At 31.8% G+C, this 27,455-nt stretch overlaps 1 protein-coding gene across 1 annotated transcript; it reads right to left on the bottom strand.

The window, feature by feature from the left end:
* Positions 1–1,402: 1,402 nt before the first annotated feature.
* Positions 1,403–27,102, bottom strand: LOC111423657 (Ras GTPase activating protein 1). Its single transcript, XM_023056929.2, has 10 exons — positions 27,017–27,102; positions 26,612–26,729; positions 25,230–25,856; positions 17,472–17,661; positions 17,263–17,411; positions 16,783–17,203; positions 16,483–16,718; positions 8,926–9,285; positions 8,595–8,873; positions 1,403–2,582 (listed from the first exon to the last, which is right to left on the bottom strand). Exons 1-10 carry the CDS (start codon positions 27,069–27,071, stop codon positions 2,528–2,530), a joined length of 2,490 nt encoding a protein of 829 aa, XP_022912697.1. The 5' UTR covers positions 27,072–27,102; the 3' UTR covers positions 1,403–2,527.
* Positions 27,103–27,455: the final 353 nt, after the last annotated feature.

Genomic DNA, 27,455 nt, shown 5'->3' with positions numbered 1-27,455 from the left:
TTACTAATGTTTTAAATCATTGTACGCCATACATATATGCGGATGATACTCAGCTTCTTTATTCTTTTAACATGCGCGATTTTGAGACTGCTGAAGCCAATATAAATTATTTTCGCACTGTTGAACAATTTGGTAGTAAGCTTTGTCTTCAAATAAATACCTCGAAATCTTTAGTTATGGTTTTTGGTGATAAGGCTTCTACTGATTTTGTTAAATCCAACATGCATTTGGAGGTCGCTGGCAATGAGCTCGGTTTTGAGAGTGATGCCAGGAATCTGGGGATCATTATTGATGAACGTCTTCGCTTCGATGGGCATGTCAAGTTCCTTCTACAGAGAGCCTATTCCACCCTAAAATTGCTTTATAATAATAGATATATCTTGAACCAGAAACTTAGAATACAGCTTTGCGACGTAGTTTATCACTCTTATCTTTTCAGTGTCCATATGGCAAAGATCCAAACGCTTCAAAATTCCTGTTTACGTTTTATATACAGTATACGTAGGGGGGGGGGGCGCATATCACATGCGCTGGCGTGGGCCGGATGGATAAATGATCGTACCCGACGTCCAAGGTCTATAGAACATAAGGTTACCCAATACCGATTCTCCTCCTCTGAGAGGCAAGGTGGGTCAGTGACGTAGCTGGTTCGATGAACAACACAACGCCCTTGTTTATAGATATATCTATAAACAAGGACAACACGATGCGAGGTTTAAATATTTTATATAGACTGTACCACAGTATAGGCACGTTGGCACGTATCTATCTTTTATTCTGACTGTATCGAACCAGTGACGTCAATTTGCGGGGTAATAATCGATACTACAGAGGCATAGGGAATGAGGTAACCTTATGTTCTATAAACCTTGCCCGACGTCATTATTGCAAGTATGCAACCAATATCACAGTATTGGTATTGCAATACGCGATTTGCTTATTACAACACCAATACTGTGATATTGATTGCATACTTGCAATGATGACGTAGGGTACGATAATTAATTAACACGCTGTAGTTTGGTTAGATAACATGTGGTATGACATATTGGTCCAATAGTGACGTCATTTTGCTGGATTCCAAAACAACAAAGGATGTAGCCTTTTAGATTCTAACGTCTTTGGATACACGCAAATCCTACTTTGTTACAGGTTGTTCAGTACCTAAAGATATTCTTTTTATTTAATTTAATTTGTAACTCTATGAATTAATTGTACAAATAAAATATTAAAAATTAAAATGGAGTATTTCATAGACTATTTTTGTTGTTTTTATCACTATTGGTTGATATTTGATATAACAACCAATAGTGATATAACATTATGATTATATATAAAAATAATTAGAGTATGTGATGCGCTACAGGTTCTTAATTTAAGATAAAAAATTAATAAAACAATGTTTAAAATTTAAAAGCAACAATTTTATTGAATACTTTCTTCAGATTGTTGCAACAAACATTGAACGAATGTTTAAAATTGAATAATGGTGAACGTGAGAGTACAATAATAATTCGGAACAATAAATTCACAACAGGAAAAAAAGTACAAAAAAAGTTTACGCATTAAATGCAGTTACAAAAAAATAAAAAAGATATTAATAAAAAAAGAAACAAGGGTTTTCTCATTGTGCAAATGCAAATCTTATACTATGAAAAAAAAAAAAATAATGGAAGCGGTAATAAATTATACATACAAATTAATTAATAAAACAATAAATTATAATCCTAAAATTAAAAAGTACAAAAATAGAGTTAAAGAAAAACTATACAATTATTATTTATAATAATAGATTTTTTTAAAAGTATATTATATACAAGTTTATGTGTACAATACATAAAAAAGATCAGCAGTGCCAGATTTTAACATAAAATAATTCTCTATACAACTCCTAAACTATTTAAAAATAAAAATAAGGTGTTTGTGTGTATATATAATATAAACAATGCCTTAAAAGATCAAAAAAATGAACACTATACAGTAATTATTAGTTTTTAAAACTTAATAAAAACAGTTTTCGTAATATTATTATTTACCCTAAGTATGTTAATAATACAATTTTTTTTAAATTCGATATATTATTGCTTACCCAAGTTACAAAAGCTATAGATAGCGTAGTGCGTGCAAAATGGCACAAAAAACTAATTTTTAAATACAATACACAACCTTCTTTTATTAAATTTAATAATATTTTCCATTCAAAAATAAACACTCTATCTATAGCTTTCCATGTCGAAGACATCGATAAAAACTTTGTACTGTTTTTCAATGCAAATACCCTATTTACAATGTACGCTAGAAAAATTTATATTTAAACTATGTATATTGGTGTTAGAGGTTTTTCTTGTTTTTCATTTACTTTTAGTGTCACTAAAGTTAATTAAAAAATACACTGGTGTTATTCGTTTTTTTCTTTTTTGTTTACTTATTGGGTATACAGTCTTAAAGTTGAGAATTATTCGTTAGTCATCATTATTTTTATTACTTAAAACTTAATTTGTTCTGGATTTCTTTTTTCAGTTTTATCTCATGTCATCGCTCGTCGAAGCAGAAGATAATTATCATCACCAATTGGCGCTTGCCTAAATTAAAAAATAATTTCTTTTATTTTACATCACAGATCATTATTGACTTGTGGTGTAAACTGAGATTACAACCTACATAATTAGGTTGGTGAGGCGGGAGAATAAGATAAGAAATAGGAGGGAAGAAGTTACCAGTGAAATAAACATGATGAAGTGGTGGAAGTACTTTTTGGGATTACCAAAAATTGTATAATCGTTGCTGTTATTTTTGTTATTCCTATATTATTGTCGCGAACATGTCTTCCGTTTGTGGAAATAAGTGTCAATACTTTAATTGTAGAAGAAGTAGAAGAACTAATCCATCTTTGAAAATGCATGGATTTCTAATTAAGGACTCCGATCGTTTGCAAGTGAAAAACTTATTCAAAAATCTCTTGCAGGGTTGAAAAAAAACTTGTTCTTTTTTATTTTTAAACAAAACGCTTGTTTTTTATTGTTAAAAACTGCTTTTTTTTGTTTAAAAATATTTTTACGTCGCTACTATGTTTTAAACAAATAAAACCCGTTTTAAAGTAGCAAGTGCGCAAATAATATGTATAAAATCAGAAATCGGGATTATTCGGGGAATCCCACCGATGTCAGCGAAAAACCGGTAAAATTTTAGTTTACGTATGTTTTTTTTTTTATGAAACAATTGGTTGGAAATTGAAGAATTTGAAATGCAGCTGATTGATTTAGTCTAGCTGTTTAAATCTATTCAATACCAGTCTAGTTCAATATGGATTCAAAAATTTATTGAAACAAGGAAAGAGTTAGAATTAATTGAAACAGAAAGATTGACAAGTAATATAAGTGAAAATGCTAACAACAAAATTCTGGAAACATGGAATGCGTTACTAGACACATTTAACTGTTTGAAGAAGCTAGCTCATGCTATTTTAACAATATTTTCATCAACCTATGCCTGCGAGTCATTTTCAGAAATAAATAACATTAAAGACTCAGTTAGAAACCGTTTGACAGATGACTCCAGTTCAGCATGCATTCTGCTAAAAGTAACATCTTACAACCCTAACATATGTTATTTGTCATCTAATCTGCAACAACAGAAGTCACACTAATTTTACTTTACTTTAAATTACGCGTATACAAACATTGCAAAATGTTCCTATTTTTTTGTAGTAAATAAAGAGTTTTGAGTTGATAGTATTTATTACTATTATATTCCCAATAATCACAAAGTCAAAATTTTTATGGCATGTCTATGACCGTATTAAACATTTCTTTAGAAAAATGGCACGTTGATACGTAAAGGTTTGCCATCCCTGTCCTATAATCATCTACGCAAATTATACTACTAGGAATAAGCACAATTCCGAGATGGCTAGAGCAGTCAAAATTCTTACCTGGATTTAACACTTCCTTTTTACAACAGATTAAATCCAAAGTGGAAGGTTGGTCAACCAGTGACTGTAAGTATGTTATCTGTTTTGATGAAATGGCAATTAAACAATGCCTGAAGTACAATAAATCCTTACATTTTATAGAAGGATTTGAAGACTTGGGACACTTAGGGCACCCGAAACGTATTGCGAGATATGCGTTAGTTTTCATGGCCAGAGGTCTGCACGCTTCCTGGAAAATTGCGCTTTGCTATTTTTTAAGGTTACTAAATTTTTATTCTTAAGGTACTACTAATCAGAGAGCATTTAATGTTAATACAAAGAAAATGGTGGCATTTTCTGTAATAATTTATTAGCTGCTAATTTTCAATTGGATAAAAACACAATCAGCTTTGAGAATGTGAAAAAATGCTGGAGTATTGATAACAGCAAGAAGAGTAGGGCTATGATAAAAATTAGCAAACAACATATGTACCCTAAAGGATTCCAGACACAAGTATTCAGCCATACAGTGGCAAGCGTCTTAAGGACATGTATTGTCACTAAGGAAATAACATCTACGTCCGTGGAAAGTACAGCCCACTTTATTAACAACATCAACAATCTCTTTGATTGCCTAAACAGCAAGTGCTTGTATGCAAGTAACTCATATGTTTGCGCATTGTATTCTAAAAATGCTACGGTATTGGATACATTGCATAAAGCTCAGGAATGGGTGCCAAAGCTTATCAAAGTTGATAAAAATGGTGCAAGATCTAAACCACCTTGCTTCTCTGGCTTGGAGCAAATCATGGCAGGTATTTGGTTGTTATTGAAGAGTGAACAAAAAGAAGATGATTCAGTATACATATTAAGCAATAAATTAAACCAGGATATTCTCGAACATTTCTTCTTCACCGTTCGACAAAAAGGAGGATATAATCCAAACCCAACAGCGCGAACATTCCGCACTAGTTTTCGGTCTAAAGCAGTAAATTCGCTGCTGCGACCTGCTCGGCATGGCAACTGCGAAACTTTAGACGCTGAAGAAATGGTTGGGGACCTATTGGATATGCAGCATGAAGATTTATTAAGCTCCTTCAACTGCCGACTGAAGACCTTCTTAAAGAACCGTCTTTACGCTTCCTGGAAAATTGCGCTTTGCTATTTTTTAAGGTTACTAAATTTTTATTCTTAAGGTACTACTAATCAGAGAGCATTTAATGTTAATTCAAAGAAAATTGTGGTATTTTCTGTAATAATTTATTAGCTGCTAATTTTCAATTGGATAAAAACATAATCAGCTTTGACAATGTAAAAAATGCTGGAGTATTGATAACAGCAAGAAGTGTAAGGCTATGATAAAAATTACCGAAAAACATGTGTACCCTAAATTTCGCAAAATGTCGGTTAAGCTTGCTACACAAGTATTCAGCCATACAGTGGCAAGCGTCTTAAGGACATGTATTGTCACTAAGGAAATAACATCTACGTCCGTGGAAAGTACAGCCCAGTTTATTAACAACATCAACAATCTCTTTGATTGCCTAAACAGCAAGTGCTTGTATACAAGTAACCCGCATGCTTGCGCATTGTATTCTAATAATGCTACAGTATTGGATACATTGCATAAAGCTCAGGTGGTGCAAGATCTAAACCACCTTGCTTTTCGGGCTTGGACCAAACCATGGCAGGTATTTTGTTGTTATTTAAAAGTGAACAAGAAGAAGATGATTCAGTATACATATTAAGCAATAAATTAAACCAGGATATTCTCGAACATTTCTTCTCCACCGTTCGACAAAAAGGAGGATATAATCCAAACCGAACAGCGCGAACATTCCGCACTAGTTTTCGGTCTAAAGCAGTAAGTTCGCTGCTGCGACCTGCTCGGCATGGCAACTGCAAAACTTTAGACGCTGAAGAAATGGTTGAGGACCTATTGGATATGCAGCATGAAGATTTATTAGGCTTCTTCGCAACTGCCAACTGAAGACCTTCTTAAGGAACCATCTTCATCCATGTCAACGGAGACGTCTGTAGAAGAGGTTGTACTTACTAACATAACCTTGAACGAGCAATCATTGGAATTGTGCAGTATAAAATACTTCGCTGGATATTTAGCTCAGCATAGCCTTAAAAGTACGAACGGTATTGTTTGCCAAGAAATGCTAGTGAACACAAACACCACATTGGGAAGCGAAAATGAAGCGCTAATATTTTATAAATCATACAACATTGCAAAGATAGGTGGAGGTGCATCTGGTGGCTTAGTTGCACCATCCGAACTGCTATTCAATACTGTTAAGGTTGCACTTGATGATTTTGAACATATGTTTTATAAATTAAAGGACAAAAAAAATGTGATACTTCATATTTTTAAAAGATTATTTAACAAAATATAAATGATGCTTGTGTATTGCACATATCATCATTAGTGGAACATTTACTAATAGTAAAAGTTAAAAAAGAGTGCAAAAACTATAATACACCGAAACTTACTAAAACGCAAAAGGAAAATCCGAAATTGAAACAAATTACTTACATTCTACCTTACTCTATGTATCCTATTTAATCCAGAAAATTATGTTCACATTCAAAGTATACAGGGTGTATCTGAATGACTGCAACAAACTTCAAGGGGTGATTCTTTAGTGAATTTTAAGGGTACTTTGATATATGGACCATGGAATACTTCGGCTCCCCTAAGGAGCTACACCCCTCCAAAAATGGCGGAAAATTTTGGTTTAATTTTTTTTTCTCAAAAACCATAAACGCTAGGAAAATGAAATTTGGGGAATATGTTTAACTCATAATAGGGCATGTTTTGACCCTACTTGTACTTTCAACCTACCCTTCTAAACTACTAAACGTAACCACCCCCGTTCAATTTATGCCTAGATTTTTTTATGCAGATGGTAAATACATTTAAAAAAATTGACATATAGGTACATGAAAGTATCCTAAAACTTTTTTGTCTCTCTAAAATTTTTCCAAAAACGACTAATTTTTGAGAAAAAAAATAATAAAGCAAACACTGCCCGTTAAACAACGAAGTTGTTGATCAAAATTTGGAATGAATTTTTATTGAAAAAATCTTAGTAGGCTTTGTAATCTTAGTCAGAAATATTTTTGACGTTTAAATGTCAGTGTTTTCCTTACTATTATCATTGTTTTTCAAATAAAGTTCTATCGCATTTACGCTCGTTCACTCGACGTTTCACAATTTTAAATAAAATAATAATAATAGTAAGAAAACCACTGATATTTAAACGTTAAAAATATTTCTGACAAAGATTGCAAAGCCTACTAAGATTTTTTCATTAAAAATTCATTCCAACATTCGATTAACAACCCAACAGCTTAACAGTTAGTGTTTGCTTAATTAATTTTTTTCTCAGAAACTATTAACTTTTCGAAGAACATCAGAGAGGCAAAAAAGTTTTAGAATATTTTCATCTACCTAAATAAAATATTTCCAATGTATTTATCACCGTCATAAGAAAAATCTAGACAAAAATTGAACGGAGGTGGTTATATTTAGTAACTTAGAAGAGTAGGTTGAAAGTACAAATAGGGTCAAAACGTGCCCTATTATGAGTTAAACATATTCCCCAAATTTCCTTTTCCTAGCATTTATGGTTTTTGAGAAAAAAAAGTTAAACCATAATTTTCCGCCATTTTTAGAGGGGTGTAGCTCCTTAGGGGAGCCGAATTCGCCCATGGTTCATATATCAAAGTATCCTTAAAATTCACTAAAGAATCACCCCTTGAAGATTGTTGCAGTCATTCAGATACACCCTGTATATGAGGTAGATTTTTTTATACTTAAAAGTATGGTTTTGTTTATATTTTTTGATTTACTCTTAATTTTATAGAAATTAATTTAAAATTGTAATGTCAAACGTTGCTCTAAGAAGTCATCATTGTGCTGTGTGAATTAATATCAATTGTAATTGCCAACCTACGAAAATTACCATGGCCTACTCTATTTGGAAGATTAAGATAATTGAAGGCGCGGTAGAAAAATAATATACTATTAATGGTTACAAAGATATTTGAGACACTTGACTTTTATATAATAAAAGTAATTATTTATTGTTGATTATTGTTGTGCATTATATATATACGTAGGGATCCATATTTTGGAATGTTTAATTTCACTTTACCGCCATCTAGTGCTTAATAGACGACGAGTTTGGTAGTCATATGTATAAACTGCTTAGTTGGCGTATTTGATATATGTATAATCAATGTACTGGGGGAATGAAGAAGGTAAATGCACCTCCAGAGAAGATGGGGTCCAGAATAAGGCATGATTGGAAGCAACAAGAGAGGTTGTTGATGGCGTTGAGGAAGGTATGGAAGGGAAAAGGGTTTGGGTGGAGGACGGCGATAATATGTCTCTAGTACAAAAAAGGAAGGAAAGGATTGGTACAGACACATACTTGGGGTACAAATTTAGAAAAAATAACAAGGAAGACAGGTATATTAGAATAATGGCAGTGAAAGTGAATAAGGTTATGTGCCAGGTCTGGGGATAGAATATTTAGGGGGGATGTGAGAAAAAGGAGGATAATGTTTGAGAGCTTGATGAAAAGTGTAATGATGTATGGGGTGGAAATATGAGGATGGAAGGAGCAAAGACTGTTAAAGGCTTAAAATTATCAACATTTTAAATACTCACTTGCTACCATATTTTGTTTCCCTCGCGAGATTTCTTTGATACCTCCTATGAGTTTGTTCAATGTCCCATACTTCATTTCTCAATTGATCCAAATTATTACAAACAATAGTATTTGTAGGTTTCTCACTCATTTTTCTATCAATCTCTTGCATATGAGCTATTATCAACGAATGCATTCGTTGTAATTCTCTAGCAGGATCGAGAGTCATATGAAGATTATTTGAATCCACCGAAGATACTTCATGACAACCAGCGGCTGAAGCTATAGTTGATTGACAACTAAAAATCAAAAAAATATAATTCGTATTAAATTTTTTTTTAATATATTTACCATAACCAATGTCCATCGATAAAAGCACACGGATGATATTTCGTCAATCGATTTTTATTAGTTTGACAAATCTTAGTCAACAAATCAACCCATTCTTTTTCTTCGACGCAATTTGCTGCTTGAACATAAAGCGCTCGTTCTCTTTGGACTATTTGAAACATATTTTTCATTTGAAACGATTGTTCGTGGAGTCGTTCGACAGCCAAAATGTTGGATAAAGGTATTTGGCACAGCGCTTCCTTTCCCCTCGTTTTTGAATAACTGAGATCATGCGTTGTTAATTTAAAGTATCTTCTCTTAAAGTTTTTTCGACCGAATCCACCGAATCTTCGTCTGCCTTGAGCTCGTTTCGTCATTATTCTGTTTGAAAATAAAAAGATAAATTTTAAAATTACTTGAAATGTTTATTTTATTAAAGAAAAAAGTACCTTTTAAATTCCCTTCGAGAGCAAAAATAAAAAGAAAAATAAAATGAAATTATTGATGTTATAAATTAATTTCATGTAATAATAAAAAGCTTAATTTTGACAACGTTTACTTCCCAGAGAATTGTGTTTACGTTAGGTAACCACAGTTCCTCTGTTTATAAACACTCTAATAACTACCACGCTCAATTGCAAGTCTTGCAACAGACCGTGGTTGACCTAAATTTTCTTCACTATGTATGAGTATAAAAATAGCATAAATGCGTAAGTAACGGGAAATAAAGAGAAGTTTTTTATAGCAAACAATCTCTTTACATTTTTGTAAAAACAGCTATAATTGTAGGTGGTGAAATCCAAGACTCTGTTATTGAAAATTAAATATATGTTTATATTGTACTAAATTTTTATTTTTTTAGTTCTACAAGGTGAAATTTTTTAATATCAAGTCATAACAACATATTAGCATAATGATATATTTCAATGGAAGAACAGAAAATCCTGTTTGTGCGAGTGGCAGAGCTAAATTAAACGTTTTAAATTGCCCAAAAATGATACTATATAAACCTAATTAAGATTGATATCTCATAATTTGATAGTACTAAGTATTACTTAAGAATTTTTAAGCATCAGAGCCAGTAAGGTTCCACCAACCGGAATATGATTTATGTATATGATACAAAGAATTATTAAAGAATATAGAATGACAGAAACGGAAATATTTTCAAGTCGCTCATGTTGTCCAAATTCTAAATTCTGACATTAAATGTTGGCCTAATAATGAGATTTATTAATAATTCAACATTCTTCGTTTGTGCATTTATGCGATAAACATCTTCTACTCAGAAAATTCTCCATGAAGGACCCATTCTATTAAAGCTATTCATAAAAATCCTGTAAGAAGAAATCTTCTCATGGGTCAAGCGAAGAACAACAAGGCTTTAGGAAGAACAGGTCAACTATAGACAGAAAATCTATAGAATACAACAAAACAAGATACATGTGTTTCATAGATCTTACGAAAGCTTTTGACCACGTAGCACTTCCAGACGTTGTGAGACTCCTTAACAAGAAAAATGTGCACCCAGATTCAAAAAAACATTATAGTCGAGCTAAATACGGACAATTGGACCCATATTCAAGTGGAAGGCAAAAAGACACGAAGAAGATAGCTTAAGCCCTAAAATTCTTTTCAATCTGATAATGGACAAACTAATAACTGAAGTAAAGAAGGTTGGAAAAAGATACACATTAGTTAATAAAGAACTAAAGATAATCTGCTACGTAGACGATGCCGTGTTGTCTCTTTCAATTTGAAAAAACAGCTACCAAGTACAACATGACAATATAGATAGCAAAGTCTAAAGCATTGTCCATATCGAAAGAGCCGAGAAGATGTAAACCCCAAAAAGTCGATATCTATTTTTTTGCTTATTTTGGCGGAACTATTATCAAAAATGGTAGAGAACTATAGAACTCAAGAGAAATTTGAAGTTTTTAAAAAATTAGATGCTAACTTCACAGACGTCAAGATAGTAGATAGATAAATGGACAACAGACTATAAATAAGATATTAATTTGTTTCTTTTTTTAGGGTTATTATAAATTATTAGGCAAAGGAAGAATAAGAAATCAGCCCGTCATTGTTAAAGCCAAATTCTTCTCGAAATCTGCAGAAGATAAAATTAAAGCTGTTGGTGGAGTTTGTATATTAACAGCTTAAGTTGTAATAAAGTTATTTATTATAAAAAGAAAAAATTATTATTATAAAGTTATATTTTTTTTTACATTAACATAACCTCAACATATTATACCCTTTTTTTGATAAAAATCTGTTCGTTGCGACCACGGTTTACACACTTTTCTGACCTGCACTCAATTGTGCCATGTCGTGCAGAGTAGTGCAGTCCCAACGAACACAGCTCATGTCCCTAGATTATAGAGTACAAGGCAAAGGCCTTAAAAAAAAAGAAGAAGAAGCAGAAGTACCTAATGAATGTTCAAGAGGATTAATAATCTTTAATGAGTAAATGTATGGAAAGCAAAACACGAGAACTTCCGGAATGTTTAGGACCTGATAACATTAAAGATAATAATTATTAATATTTATTCATCGCCATTCTATTTTTCCATCTACAAATTCCAATTCTAAAATTTATTTCGTTTTTATAATTAATTTTATGATAAATCGCGTTTCTTGATGACTACAACTACTTTTTGAGGATATAAATGCCATTTAATTTTATATATGAATTGAATGAGTAGGAAAGAATAAACAATATAAATAATAAGAGCATTAAAAAATGATAGTAAACGAGAAAATACTACTTTATTTATTTCGTCAGGAAAGCAATCTTGATTAATACTTTTTTATCAGAAACCACATGAATACCTACCAAACAAATTGTATCAAATTATGATGAATTAATCAGCGGATTTTGATAATAACATATTGAGATCTCATATCCTCACTTTGTTTCAAAAGATGATTTTGTAGTCTTATAATAAATAATTACACTTGTCTGATAAGGTTAGTCTGATAAAATGCGGAGTAGCTTAGGGAAGAATTTTTTTAATATTATTTATTTTTTGTCATCATTATTAGTATATTGTCCGTTGTTAGAATACTCTTTCTGTTCAGCCTCCTTATAAATCTAGTAACAAAAGAAATTGATATATAAAACTTCGTTCACCTAATACTCACTACATTTTGGTTCAACTTCCCTCATTTCGATCAAGTCCTTGAATGTTTATTTGAACGTCACTTTGTTTTTACAACATTTCTAATCGTCATTAACCATTAGTGTTTATAAGACAACTTTATTTGCATACAAGTGGCATAACAAGAAGTTTGGTGGCGTCAATGTAAGAAATCCTTATCTCGTTTTCGTTTCGTATACAAATTGTTTCTTTGTCAACTTATGATAAACAGTCAATAATTTGGTTAACTCAATCCAATTCTTTCTGCTAAATACATATTCGATTGTCCTATTATGTGTAGATATTGTCAAATACAGCATAATCAGTAAATAAAGGAATTTAAATAAGTTCCAAATTCTCTAACCCACTTCCTAGACAAAATCTCTCCTGTCTTGATGTATTAATTGAAGTCAAAAAACCTACAGTGACTTGCTAATATTCAACTCATGTTCAAACCTGTGATGTGCCAGATGAAAATAATAATATTAGTACTAGTGGATGGGGAGCGGACAAATATATTATTGTACACTTTCAGATAACCAGGCATGATGGTATGAAAGTGCTGAATTTACCAAATTTCTATGAAAACTACAGACAGTTTATTATTGATGACCAACTTGACATTACCATTGTAGAGACAAATCGATACGGCGTTCAGTACCTAAAATCACATATCTTCGTCACTGCGTAGTGTTGAGTAAGCAGAAAGAGATGAAATTGGGACGAAATAAAAGATTGTGTCAGAAATAAAACCATGATGGAGAGCCCGTATTATAAGGAAGAAACCAATAACAAAAATATCTTTCGAGTCAAATATAGTGCTACTTTCGCAAAACTATCAAATGGCACAAAAAACTTTTATTATTGAGAACAACTTTTAAGTGAATTATGAATAAAGATACTATAGAAGCAGAAAATTACGTATCAATGCAGAAACCTCAACAACCTAGGCGAAGGTGGTCTAGAAATTTCGGCAGTATAAGTCAATACAATGAAAAAATGTCACACGTGTTTCAAAAAGTTCTAGTTGATCCTAGAATAAAATTAACAATGATTACTACATTTTGCCAAGAATATCCAAGAAAACTGACAAAGTGTATGGAGTGTTTTAAATAGAAGAAAGTATTTTAGAAGAAAGAAACATAATATATTACAGATTAAATAGTTATTTATTATTTTTAAATCTCACGTCGAAGCACTCGATTCGGCGAAGTATATAATTACGACTTTAACTCTACGAACGAATGATTCGCTTGATAGAAAGACCCCTTTAAAGCGAAATTTACTTGAGTCATTTTGTACACATATTCTATATAGCCTCAAATTAAAGTTCGATTAGTGTATGTTAACGGATGTTTTATTTAATTTCGTCAAGTAAGTATTGAAGAACATTATTTATTCTTGGAATATAAAGAAATGTTGATTGTTTGGAAAATTCTGCAAGATCTAAAAAGTTGAATTGGAAATTATAGCTCTTGAAATTAAAAATATAAAATGAAATAGTTTTTATAACTGCAAAATGCAAAATTTTAGCATTTATAACTTAGAAATGATTTGTGACAATGGAAAAAAAACAAGCCATTTAAGATATGGTGGAAATCAATATTAACAGATGATTAATTTATCTCTTCAACATCAGTAAAGCAGTCAATTTCAGCATATTATGTGATCCACAAAACATTTACACAAAAATTTAATGCCTGCAACAGAATGCAGTTTCACATTCCAGAGATAATAATAATGACTTGATATGATTTGAAAACGTTGGAGCAAACATGAATCAGCTTCAATGTGGAAATCAACTTCAAAACATCAATATTAACAAATGATTAATTTATTCGATCTTCAACATAAGTAAAGCAATCAATTTCGGCATTTTATGTGATCCACAAAAACATTTAGACAAAAATTTAATACCTACAACAGAATGCAGTTTCACGTTCCAGAGGTCTGATTTCAAAACGTTTGAGCAAACAGGCCCATTAGTCCAAATATTTATAATGCTTTTGGTTCATTGCAAATCTGCAATAATTTTTTGCAGTTTTATTATGTTGGAAGTGGAATCAATGAATTTATTTTGACTTCATATACAGGGTGTATCTAAATTGATGCGAAAGATTTTAAGGGTGATTTTCATCAGAACTTTTTAATGCGTCTACATTTTTCTATTTAAAATTAATTTAAATAGAGGGATTCAATATGCAACTTTTTTGTCTATTCAAATTTTCTCCTAAAATTGTTAGTTTGTCCATAAAACAATAAAATAGTACTCAGACCTATTTGACACAAATTCACAGTATGGTTATTTATGTAAAAATATCAAGTAGGCTGATGTCATAAACACATTTTTAAATATTAAGAATAATTTCTCCCAAAATTGCTAATTTAATTAAAAAAAAATAATAATAATAATACACAGACGCTAACAATAACAATTAACAAAACTACAAAAACACATAATAACAACGTTAACAAAATATTAATAATCATACTAAATGTTGAAAATGTCGCCCCTCAGCAGCGACGCATTCCTGGTGTATTCCTAATAGTTTCACATGATGCGATGATACGATTCCGTAAATCATTGATATTTTCAACAGGAGTTGAATAAACCAGGGTTTTAAGAAAACCCCAAAGACAGAAATCTAACGAATTTAATTCGGGAGATCTAGCTGGCCAATTCTTAGGACCACCATGGCCTATCCAACGATTTGTATAAACTTTGTCTAAAGGCCCGTACAGACACGTTTAGTAATTTAGTCGAGTAGCGAGTAATTTAGTAACTCGCTACGTGCGCACAGTACAATTTAGTCGAGTAGTTTACAGTACTACTAGCGCACAGTACTAAACACGTGTGAACGCATAAATTTAGTTTAGTGAATTAGCAATTGTATTGCGCGCGATGACGTCGTCTGTTCATCTTGAGTACCACTAAAGTGTCTTGAGCGTATTAAATATGGACAGTTGCCATCTACTAAACGTCCCAGTGGTAAGTGGCTACTCGCTACTCGACTAAATTACTAAACGTGTCTGTACGAGCCTTAAGTAGCGTTAATACTAAAATGCGCTCCATCATGCATGTACCATAATTCTCGCCTGATTTCTATCGAAACGTCATCAAGAAGCAGGGGCAACTCCTCTTCGAGGAAATTACAGTATGCGTCTCCATTTAATCTCATTGGAAGAAAACATGGTTCAATTAAATAATTGTCAATGACACCAAGCCACACATTTAATGAAAATTGGATTCAACAATTTTATGTGGATTTTCTTCAGCCCATATGTGATTATTATGAAAATTTCTGATGGATTCTTTTGAAAAATTCGCCCCATCAGTAAACAAAATACGACATAAAAACTGCGGGGTTTGTGTAATCATTTGAAGAATCCATTGGCAAAAAATTAACTGAGGTAGAAAACCTCGCGGTAAGAGCGCTTGAACACGTTGCAGATGATAAGGATACAAAAGTTGTACTTTTAAAATCCTAAACACGCTAGAATGGCTTAATTTATGGCTATAAAATGGTTGCGCAATTTTTCTTGTACTGGTTCCGGGAGAGTTCTCAATTAAATTGAGAACTTCTTCCTCTAGTGCTACATTACGTACTTCTCGTGAACGTCCGCAATCAACAATTCTTCTTGAAAATGTCCATCTTCTCGACGTTGATGAATACGCGCTAATATGCTGTGATGAGGTAGTGTACGTTCTGGATATAACTCAGCGTAAAGTCTTTGAGGTTCTAACCCATTTCCATTAGCACGACCATACACAAAATGCATGTCTGCCATTTCGGCGTTTGTGTAGTTTATCATTGTGTTATTACTTAAGCAATAATTCTTTAATTTGCGAAAATAATACGGACAAAATCACAACAATGAAAATATTTGTCATTATAACACCTTGATATTTTTAAACAAGTAATTATCAATCTCTGAATTTATCTCAAATAGGTTTAAGTATTTTTTATGGACAAACTAACGATTTTAGGAGAAAATGTTAAGAGACAAAAAATTGCCTCTATTTAAAACAAGTTTCTAAATAAAAAAATGTGGATGCATTAAAAAGTTCTGATGCAAAGTATTGTAGGGGTGGATTTTTCACCCCCTTGTAATTACATTATAGGGTTATAAAATCGTCAAAAAATGTCACCTTATTAGTAATAGTTATCTGCCAAATTTCATCCTTCCAAATTCCTCCATAGTGGATTTATTAAAGAAAAATAATTTTAGAGGGCTGTAACTTGGAGAAGTGGTTTTGATCAAAAAGTTATATGAAAGACCCCCCTTAATTTTCGTTGAAAAACCTGTATTTCATCTCATAGCTGTATTTTTTATAACACAAAATCGTCTAAATATTATTCTTATCATTGCTTTTTCGTCCATTTAAGAACTGATCAAGATTTTATAGCGTTTAATAATATTATAAAAAGCTTACCCTTCTTTTAGCGTCACTGGTGTATCAATTGGAATAACATTTTGACTAGTATTTGTCGAGATAATATCCAAAAATTTTCGTACGGCAGCCACCCTTTCTTCCGTACAAAATTTTTTGTACAATTGGTCCATATAATCTTCTTTACAAAGTTGCTGAGCCGAACGACAACTAACCGAATTACCAAGACTTTGAATTGTCTTTGATATTAAAGTTAACGTCCTATTTGTTTGACTATCCTATATAAAAAAATAACAAAATAATTATCCAAAAACATATTTGTTATGTTTATTTTTTACTTACGATTTGTTCTGATGTTAAATCGAAAAGTCTTGGTCCAAGAATAGCAGGAGCAAAAAATCTCAAAAAAATAAACCCGGATATAACCGAGTACCTCACTTCCCTATTTTGTGGAAAATGTTTCATCGCGCATTCTTTTAGATTGATAAAAATTTGACACATCAACGATGGGCATCCAACGGCGCTTTGCGTGATCGCTTCAAATATTCTTTGGACGTACGTTGTTAAATTGGCGAGATTCGCTTGGATGGTATTCGGATCTTTTACTTTCGTCGGGTCGATTTCACACGGTTTTTTCTCATTAAAAATTTGATCTATCGTCGGCCTTAATGTTTTATGTAAATACTGTATACCACAGAGTTTCATTGCTTCATCCATCATCTTCGAAACCAGCGTGTTTCCACGGAAGATTGTTGTTGGATCACTAAAATAATTTATGTTTTTAATAAAAATACAATAACAAGAGGATTTATTTTAACTTACGTTAACGTTGATATTTCTGCAATTGCTAAAGCTCTTATTATATCTACAATTTGTTGATGATGCAGAAATATTCTCACTAATGGCTGTGCTATATCAGCTTTATTCGAAACGATATCTCCTAAGATATACACTGGACTGTTTGTAATTGGCTAAAAATGTATCAAATTATTAAAATGAAAATAAAATCATCTTATCTTTATTATTATTACCTGTGTGTGTATACTATTTAATAATAAAGTGCATAATCTAGCATATTTTTCAAGAGGAAGAACATGATCGGCGGTGTATTGAATTTGTAATCGAAGAGATCCCAACATGTTTTCGCCTGAGAGTCGAGTTCCCGGTGGTGTTGAGCAAGAATTCGGTTTGTTCTTTCCAGATCTCGGTTGTAAGAAATACCTTAAACAGTCAAGAACAATTTCCTAACAATTACCATTGTTCTAAATCAGAATATTTCACAACTATATTTATTTTTTCTTTTTTTCTAATATACGGTGTATTCTATTTTTATTGCCTACTTCATATTCTATTGTTCTTTGTGTCTTATTTAAAACGGTAAAGTATCGTTTCATGATTTGATTTGAAATGCTCCACTGACTGTTTAGAACAAGCGTCAACCTTGACCTAATATTAATCTTGTAAGAACATTATGTTATTATTATTACATAGTCAAATCTCAACAAAAAAATCATTTAAAGCTATTTTTTATTGATAACGATTACTTAAGATAAATTCCTAAGATACAAACAAGTTGGCGTTAATAATCTTAACGAGTTATCACAATGAATAGAAATCAAAAAAAAATAACGAATAAAACCTGTTTGGTAAGGTGAGAACTTAAAACGAGTTGAATGAAATAATTAGTCAGCAAAAACGTTCATTCTTAAAAAAAAACTTCAAACAGCAGATGTTAGAAATACTAATAGAGCATAATATTTATTTTCGCGGAGGTTTTCCTATGATGCCGTGAGAAAGTCGTTTTCTAGTTCCGAGGAACTCTGGTGATTCTTATACATCGGAAATTTTTAGGCAATTTAAAACCCACGCAAAATTCCCGTTAAAAAATTAAATTGTATGCTACTGGGGAATATTTAACGAAAAAATTTAAATATACATGGTTTTTATTGATCGTTGTCCTTCGAATTCATTCACGAGACAACGAAAAACAATTAACACGTCCAATTTAACATTAAATTTCAGAGAACGTCATCATTTTTTTTTTTGTTCCGAGATAATTATCAAAATTCCACTCCTAATCTTTCATTTTGCTTACAAGTATCAGGCGATAATTACTATTAATAATCCCGCAGACGTTCATTCATAAAATCTGGAAAAAAAAAACACCGACACTCGTAAATTCCCATGTTTTCATCATCGTAATTTATATTACCATTCATTTTGCGCGTTTTTTTCTTCTTTTTTTGGTTCCGTTTACGGTTCAATATATTAAGATCACGATATCAAAGTGCTCTGGTTATTATCGGATGTTTCCAAGTTTAATGTAAAATTCTGAATGAAAAGATAAAAACTTTGCCTCTCTCTCTCTGTTTATTTCTCTGTCTTCCGCGGTTTTTAATATTCGTACAAAGTGCTTATTGTTAAAAGGCCTATACCAATCACACGTACTATGGCTGGTTAAGCAAGTTTTATTATCAATTTTATGTTAAAATGGCATTGTATGCACAATTTATGCGGTTGATGCTTACAAAAACAGCGCACAACTCGGGGTCGACATACCGAAAAGGAAAACAGTAACGCCAACGTTGCATTTGAACATATTTTTCTCACATCCGTAGAGGTAATATTTCAAAATTGCTCACATAACTATTATTGTTAGTTTCTTTTTTTCATTCGATCAGGTAATATTTCTGCTGATTTAACATGTTTTATATTACATACAATCATCGGATAAACTTGAGAATGTAAATCCTTAAACATTTATTATTACAAACTTGGAACTTTTATTACTATTACAAAACTCTCCTAGCAAATACAATTTATTTACTGATTTCAAAATTACACGCTACAAAAAATAAAGTTTGACAACACTGTTGAAATGTCCGTACAAGGTATGTTCTAGATATGGTTCGTAAAACATACAGTTGTAACGGCTTCCGGGAGACGTGCGTGAGATGGTGTGACGTCACTCAAGTTGCCAAATTATATGTATTCCGTCCATGCTAACAATATTAAATGGTTTTGAATGTATATCTTTTTTACTCATTGTTTTCTTAGTGGAAGAAGAGTGGATAAGTCTGTCATTTTTATTCAATTTAATGAATAAATTTATATAATCACAAAAATTAATAATGAAATTTGTACACATAATATTTAATATCAATCCGAGCATCTTTGTTCGCTATTGTTTAGTTCTATTTGTTATAGTCACAAGAAATTGAAAATTTCAGGCTCTTGGTTGCTGAATTCTTAATGCTAGACATCTCCTGGTGTTTTTTGCTTTCTTTTATCCTCTACACATAATCTTACCACCCTTTTCTACTTCGTCTTCCCAATCTTACCAGATCTAATATATCACATCGTTCCGTGATGTTTGTATTTTTTATCCGGTCTCTTCTGGTCCTACCCACGATAGTTCAATAGTAGTAGTATCTTCGCGTATCTCTATTGCGTATGTGATGATAGACCTTGGACAAGTTTTATAAATTCCTATCTTGGTGGCGATTCACATGTATTAATTTAATCGATCTCTCATAAGTATTCTGATAGAGACGTCGCTGTCTAAAATATTTGAATTTGCAAATTGGTTCTTTGAAGATTATCATGACTTATGTTTTATGGATATAATCATATTCATATATAATTGTTGGCTTACTTGACGGAATTAATAGAATTATCTTTGCAAACCACCTTCCGTTTCTGCCATGATAGATGCATAGTCTGCATAGCATATCATACTGGCTTTAATAATCCTGTATACTCATATTTAATTTTGTCCATTATCAAGTTCACCAGGAATGAGCTTAAGCTGTCCCCTAATTCCATCTGGGGTCGCAATATAAGCGGTTATGTGCTCGCCTGTTTTAATCTTTGTTATAGGTCGTTTACGATTTGAATTACATTTACAATGTTGGATGGCGTTTCTTTTTCTATTGCAGACATATTTCTGTTGCATAAGTTTATGTTAGCCTCTAAAATAACAAAGTCAAGAAGCATATTCCCGTGATTTTTTTGATGGAAGCAACTATCTGCTAAAGAACTGTATAGCGAACATTACATAACAGCAAACAAATTAATATCAATAATTCCTTGTTTTATCAACAAAATTGAGTCGCTTTCAGATTATAAGTAGCATGGAGGAAGGTTAACTTATAAAATTAAAATATTATAATGTTACGATTTTATAAAATTTACTGAAATATTGCCTTATTTGATTAGAAAATAGATTTCTTTCTGTGAACTACTTTAGCTGTATATTACAATAATAATATTTACGTTCTAAATTTGTGCATCCACATGTTTTATGCCAATAATATGCACAAGTACATTTAGAATGAAACTGTTAGATCAAGTGGAGCCCAAGAAAAGTAGTTTCATGTATCTTGTAATATTTTCAATAAATCATTGGAAATGAATATCTGCAACAAATTACATCTGTAGGTTTATTAATTTCATCAAGATTTTGTTGATCAATTGCTATTATTCTGTAGCCATTCTACTACTTAACCTAAAGCTAACTTTTTACTAACAAACAAAACTTTACTTCTAACATAAGTAAGGATTAGTAATTCTTCATTAGAAATTGTTTCATCAGCGATTTTGCTTTCATTAATATCGATCACATTTAAATTTCTGTATCCTGCATTTGTCATAAACTCTTCTTCTTCTGAAGTTGCTATTTTTTTCTAAAAATTAATACATTTTCTTAGGAGATATGGCCTTACAGCAGAAAAACTTCTTGTGGCTGCTTTTTATGGATTTATTTTATGAATATTTATTAACATACTATTCCCATTTTTTCTATTTCCTCTCTAACCACCCTTATAATTGTAGACTTTACTACACAGTACTTTATATCAATTACTTTTGTTGTCATCTAATTTTTTTAACATCTTAAATTTATTGTTCAAACATACATTTCTCTTTTTTCCTCGTATTGTTCATTACACTTAGAACACGTTATGTAAAAAACATTATGTATGCACCTATTTGACACACACCATGCGTTAATATGTAAGATATACACCTGCAAATTCATCGCGAATAAATAAATAAACAAAATAAGGGCTTGTAAACTTTGGGTTTACAAGAACATAAAACAAATTATAACGGAATGGGATATACCGGAAATTTCATATAACTCGTTACGAAACTACTATGCACTTACACTGTCCCGTATAAAATGCAACATAGCTTAATAGTACAGGCATTGGGCAGTTTTGCAAAGGAAAAGTTTTGCTTGGAAAAGAGCAAATCAGCCGTATTACGAGACGCACGGCTAAACCTGAATGATTCTAGTTCTAGGTCTTATGTTAGTTCTAGTAATACTACTATTGCAAAACTAGAACTAACACTAGACCGAGAACTAGAAACATTCGGATTTAGCCGCACGTCTCTCAAGACGGCTAAACCCGAATGTTTCTAGTTCCAGGTCTTGTGTTAGTTCTAGTGATAGTGCTAGTGTAAAACTAAAACTAATACTAGACCCAGAACTAGAAACATTCGGGTTAGCCGTGCGTCTTTAGACCTTACTGCAATAAAAATATGCAACATAGTGATATCTTATGCTAACTACCGCTACCCACCACTGTCACTAGAACTAACATTAGACCTAGAACTAGAAACATTCCGTTTAGCCGTGCGTCTCTTAAGTTGGCTAAACCCGAATGATTCTAGTTCTAGATCTAGTGTTAGTCTAGTTTTATTTGTTATTCAGCGCTACATTGTTGTATATTTTTATTGCGCTATAACGGACACTGCGTTCCCCATATTGATCCGTTATATCAAGGTTTTACTGTAATGTCAAATTATATTGACATGTTGCATTTTATGTGGGACGAAGCAAGTAAGTACCAGAGACCTACAACAAATAGCCAACTTAGTGAATCATATTTGCTGATTCGTTGCTTGAGTGTTGCCTTCATTCGTCAATACATATATAAACATATGTATGGTTTAAAACCATTCGCGAAATAGACATTCGAAAAGTTCCGTATAACGTATTGAAATTTAATATTTTGCTGAAAAAGTGCAAAACTTGTAGGTACAAAGTTGTCTAAAAATTATCAAAAATATTCCAAATGAATTTAAACCTATTTAAAAGCCCAAAATTTGCCCAAAATCATTTAATGTTGACTTTGTAATATAAACTTATCGCAAAAATTCATCACATTGGAAAACAAGGATTAACAAGAATTATTCAAGGGAATTTAGATAATTTTAGACACATTTTGACAATTTCAGATAATTGTGGGCATGTTTAGCCAAGTTTAAACAATTTTAAATTCAATTTCATCGTTTTAGACAACGTTATAAATTTTTTCAGTTTTGAACAAGTTTAAACAATTTTAGACAAATGTTGCGCTTTTAAATAAATTTGAACACGTATAGGTAACAAAATTTCCTATAACAAAATTTCAGTAACATTTTGACCATGAACTATTTTGTAAAATTTTGATAATTTTAGATATAAACAATTTAAACAATCTTGTACAAGTTTTGATAATTTTAGCCACATTTTGATCATTTTAGACGGTTTTGAACAAGTTTAGACAAATTTAAACAATTTTAGACTAGTTTTCAGCTTTTAAATAATGTTGAACAAGTAGTTTACATAATTTCAGTAACATTTTAATCATTTTGAACTATTTTGATGACAATTTTCTGTAAGTTTAGCCACATTTAGACAAGTGTGGATAAATTGAAATTGTGTCTTAAATTCAACTTAACATTACTTTATTTGTGTTCGGTTTTAAAGTAACAATGATTGTATACAAAAGCACTGCTGTGTAGGTGAGACATTTTAAATGATTCGCGAATACTTTTAACGATTTACGTTAGACTTGAGAAAGACGCCTGTTGCTGGATGTTGTAGAACAACACTGCAGCATATTGAGCGAATCGTGTGTTACATTGCACCTCTTATGGAAATATATTTTTGTATATTGCATCTTAAGTGAAATTCACTGTATACTATCTAGCTGTTAGTCAATTTTGAAAGTGGCTTAAGACCATTATTAATAAGAAGACACATCTTCACTCTTACATACATTAGTATATTTTTAATTAAGTGAAACGCACACCTTTAAATATCTTAATCTTCTTCTTTGGTGTATATAAAAATACACTACATCATACAATTTGTATGACGGAGATAACATCATTTTGATGAACATTTCTAAAATATATGGAGGATGAGATAGGATTTGATGATACAGATTTGGTATTTTTGGTTGATTTGACTTTTTAAATAGATGTTCACTCAGCACAACTCATAATATGGGAGAAAATATGCCTCCATCTCATTTATAGTTGAGTATATCTACTGTGATTTGAACAACTTGTATTTATAGCGAGGAATATTAAATAGATTTATAATGCTGATCAATCTCCTTGTTTCATTCAAAAATATCTGGTTGATATCTATTAAACACTAACTCATATTAGAGAAATTAAGATTACTTCATTAATTCTCCGAAATTAAAAAAATTTAACTATTTAAATATGCAGGAATGGAACATATATTTTTCCTTATAACTTTGTGGTTTATGCAAATAAAATAGGAATCATCGAAAATTATGCTTTTTCAAAATAAATAGAGCAGGATTTTCCAACCAAGAGCGCACGCCCCCAATTTTTTAAAGATAAATTAAATTCACGCTTAAATCATCATTATATGATTCACACTGTTTTAAAACCCGACGTCGTTAATTGCTATTAGACAAGTTGCAACAAGTCACAACTCAACATATCACCCCCACATATAATAACTATAATGCAGAACCTACGCGCATCCCTGTCTTAAATAGGGATGACTTTGAACTCAACTATAAAGATCGTAAACTACATCAAGAGCAGCGCTTTGAAAAGTTGATTATTAACTTTACTTTGCGAGGATCTCGAATTTGATCACAGAGTCTTTTTATTCCACACAGAAGTACGTTAATTATCTAAAGGTGAACAATTTCAATTGAGATTGGTTTATTTTACTGATATATTTGATGTCTTGAATCAGTTAAATTTGAAGTTTCAGGGCAAAAATTGCGCTTTAATAAGTATCTATGCCAATATTCAGGGGTATCCAACAGAAATATGTCATATCATTTTCTAGGCTATCCAACACAATTAACAGGAAACAACTGGATGATAATTTAAAGCTGAAATAGAAACTCAAATTCATCAATATGGCACATGATCAGAAACCCATTTGTTGTTGATGTTTTACAATTACCCTTTCTTCTTACAATTACAATTACTTAGAAGAGGTTCAGGAAGAGTTTCTAAAAATGAAGACCGTTAATTAACAACCAAATTAACTCAAAAATGGAGAGCAAACTTTTTATAGGCTAATAAAGGAATTCAATTGAAATGGGACTTTACCTGAAGTAATAATAAATTAAATTAATTATAGTTTTGTGAGATATAAAACATTTCAGAACCCTTTAAAATCTCTTGTATTAAAAATACATTATAATTTAACGACACAAGAAAACAAAATAGTAATTGTAGGTAATAAAAATTATTTCAGTCAATTCTTAAAACACCAATGAAAGAATAAAGTAATAAATCAGTGTTAGAGTGTTAAGTCATGCCAGGTTATGACTCAGTTAGTTGGTTAGCCAACAGCTCGCTTTACTACTTGTAATAGATCTAAATGTAAACACTATTTTATTGCACAACTAAATATTTATATTTTAAAATTTATTTAAACTCAGATACACAACATTTTTTAGCATTAAAATTTCCTTTTAAACGGGAAGTTTAACTTTAAACTTTAACTTTAAACTTACCATGCATTATTATGAGCTCCCTTTTGTTGTTGTGGTCCCCTTAAAGACACCTTAACTTCCCCAAGAAATACATCACCGGCCATTCCGGGCGCGTCATGCCAAAACGACACATGTAACTCACATATTTCCACATCCGGTTCGTTCGCTTCAATGTACCCTTTATTATCTTTTTCCTCAACACTATCAAAATAAAATTCTTCGTTAAAAACCGGCGACGCCGTTTTCTTTTTCGTCTTAGTCCGTTTGTTCACTTTCTTCCCATTCGAATACACAACAGTAACAAGCGCGAACGGGTCACAACTTCCGTTCTTTAATGTTAAATCCGTACACTCAACGACCCGCACCACCAGACGATTTTTGAAACATATTGACGTTTGATTCTTGTTCGAGACATTTTCAAAATCGATTTTGATATTAGCTTTTCCTTGGACCTCCGAGTCCGCGTCAACCGGTTGGATGGAAAACCAATGGTCTTTGTTGTTGTACTGGGCCAGATCTTCACGTTTAATCGCCACCTTGCCCAGGACTTTGTCTTGTTTGAGGTGGCGATCTCTGTCATAGAGATATACGGAGAGGTAACGAAATTTTCGAGGTACATTAAATTGGAATTCTTCACTAAAAAATGGACTGAAAACAAAAAAAAAATTAGTTATAATAAAAAATTAATTTAAAAAAATTATTTTTTAGGTTAAACATAACCTACAATTTTTTTAGGTTATGTTCCATTACATAACCTAAAAAAATTGTTTTGAGTTGTATTATTATTATTTTGTACAATTCATCACAAATTTATATGTATAAACAACAATTTAAGTGATATATAAACATATAAAGAATGTATTAAAAATAAGGATTTGGAGATAAAACAAATAAAAAGTTAGGTTAGGTTTGAATATTTTTTGATTTTAATCTTTTAAGTCTTTAAATGTATTATTAACTTAAAAATTATACTTAATAATACTTTGTTTGGTTAAAATTAATTGTGATAAATGTTATTTTAATGTTTAATCAAAGAAGTGGTATTCAACTACGTAACCTAAAAAAATTTTTGTTGTTTTGTACTGTATTATTATTATTTCATACGATTCCTCACAAATTTATATGTATAAACAACAATTTAACAGTGATATATAAAAATTTAAAGAATGTATTAAAAATAAGGATGTGGAGTGATAAAATAAATAAAAAGTTAGGTTAGGTTTGAATATTTTTTGATTATAATCTTTTAAGTCTTTAAAAGTATTATTAACTTAAAAATTATACTTAATAATGCTTTATTTGGTTAAAATTAATTGTGATAAATGTAATTTTGGTGTAGAATCAAAGAAAAGGTGTTACGATTAAGAGTGTATCGAACAACTCTGATTCTATTTAAAACTAACCTTAAAGTTTTTTCAATAGTGGAAGTTCTAAATATTTCTTCTTGATCCAAAGAAACGGTACAATAAACATCCCTTTGAACCGAAGTATGGCTCCTGCACTGTAAGTTCTTAGCAGCACCTGTTTGGAAAGAAAAAAATACAAAAACATTAAAATTGAATAATTTTAAACAATTGCAAAACAAACGAACGAAACAATCGCTACACTTAACCTAAATACGAGTGTTTATTAATGAAAATGTCGCCACCTGCGTTCGATTCACTTCTAAAACGTCAATGAATTAGCGTAGAAAGCGTCCTTATAGGTTAGGATTTTGCCCGAACACCAACAACGAAAACCGACGCGAAACGGGTTCCTTCGATACACGAACGGGTTCAAAACTTAACATTTTCGCACGTTTTATTTACCTATTTTTATTTTCAGGCGTTCCTCGGTCCTAACTTGAAGATTGTCGTCCGCCATGTTTCACATATCTTGAAAAAATGAATGGGACGGTGTGACATGAGTCTGGCGCTCCGATCCTCGTCGTCGGCGGCTGGCGTTATACTCGAAACTCGGCGACTTCCCGTGAGAGACGGCAACAACAACAACAACAACAACGAAGCGGACGGGAAAAAGAATATGAAAAAAAAGACCGGACTCTCTTCTCTCTCGAAAGAAAGACGCCGTGTTCTTCGGACCCCCTTTTTTTTGCACTAATCTTTTCGCGTTTCGTACGGAGCACGTGCGGGGTTTCGTTCAATCGAGGCTCGGTTTTATGAATGAACTGGCAGGATGTACGCGTACACACTGCACGCGGCCAACTTGATCGTTACGGAGCGGGCGGCAGCGCGGCGGCGCTCACGA

The sequence above is a fragment of the Onthophagus taurus genome, chromosome 6 (genome assembly GCF_036711975.1).
Source record: "Onthophagus taurus isolate NC chromosome 6, IU_Otau_3.0, whole genome shotgun sequence".
In the NCBI taxonomy this organism is placed as follows: Eukaryota; Metazoa; Arthropoda; class Insecta; order Coleoptera; family Scarabaeidae; genus Onthophagus; species Onthophagus taurus.
This window is presented reverse-complemented; position numbering and strand designations above follow the sequence as displayed.

Excerpts from the sequence above, each read along its gene's own strand:
- LOC111423657 (XM_023056929.2), bottom strand. The coding sequence starts at position 27,071 with ATGGCGGACGACAATCTTCAAGTTAGGACCGAGGAACGCCTGAAAATA. Across the intron at positions 17,412-17,471 it reads TAAATAGTATACACACACAG|CCAATTACAAACAGTCCAGT; the intron begins GTAATAATAATA and ends ATACATTTTTAG. Across the intron at positions 8,874-8,925 it reads ATCGATGGACATTGGTTATG|TTGTCAATCAACTATAGCTT; the intron begins GTAAATATATTA and ends TTTGATTTTTAG.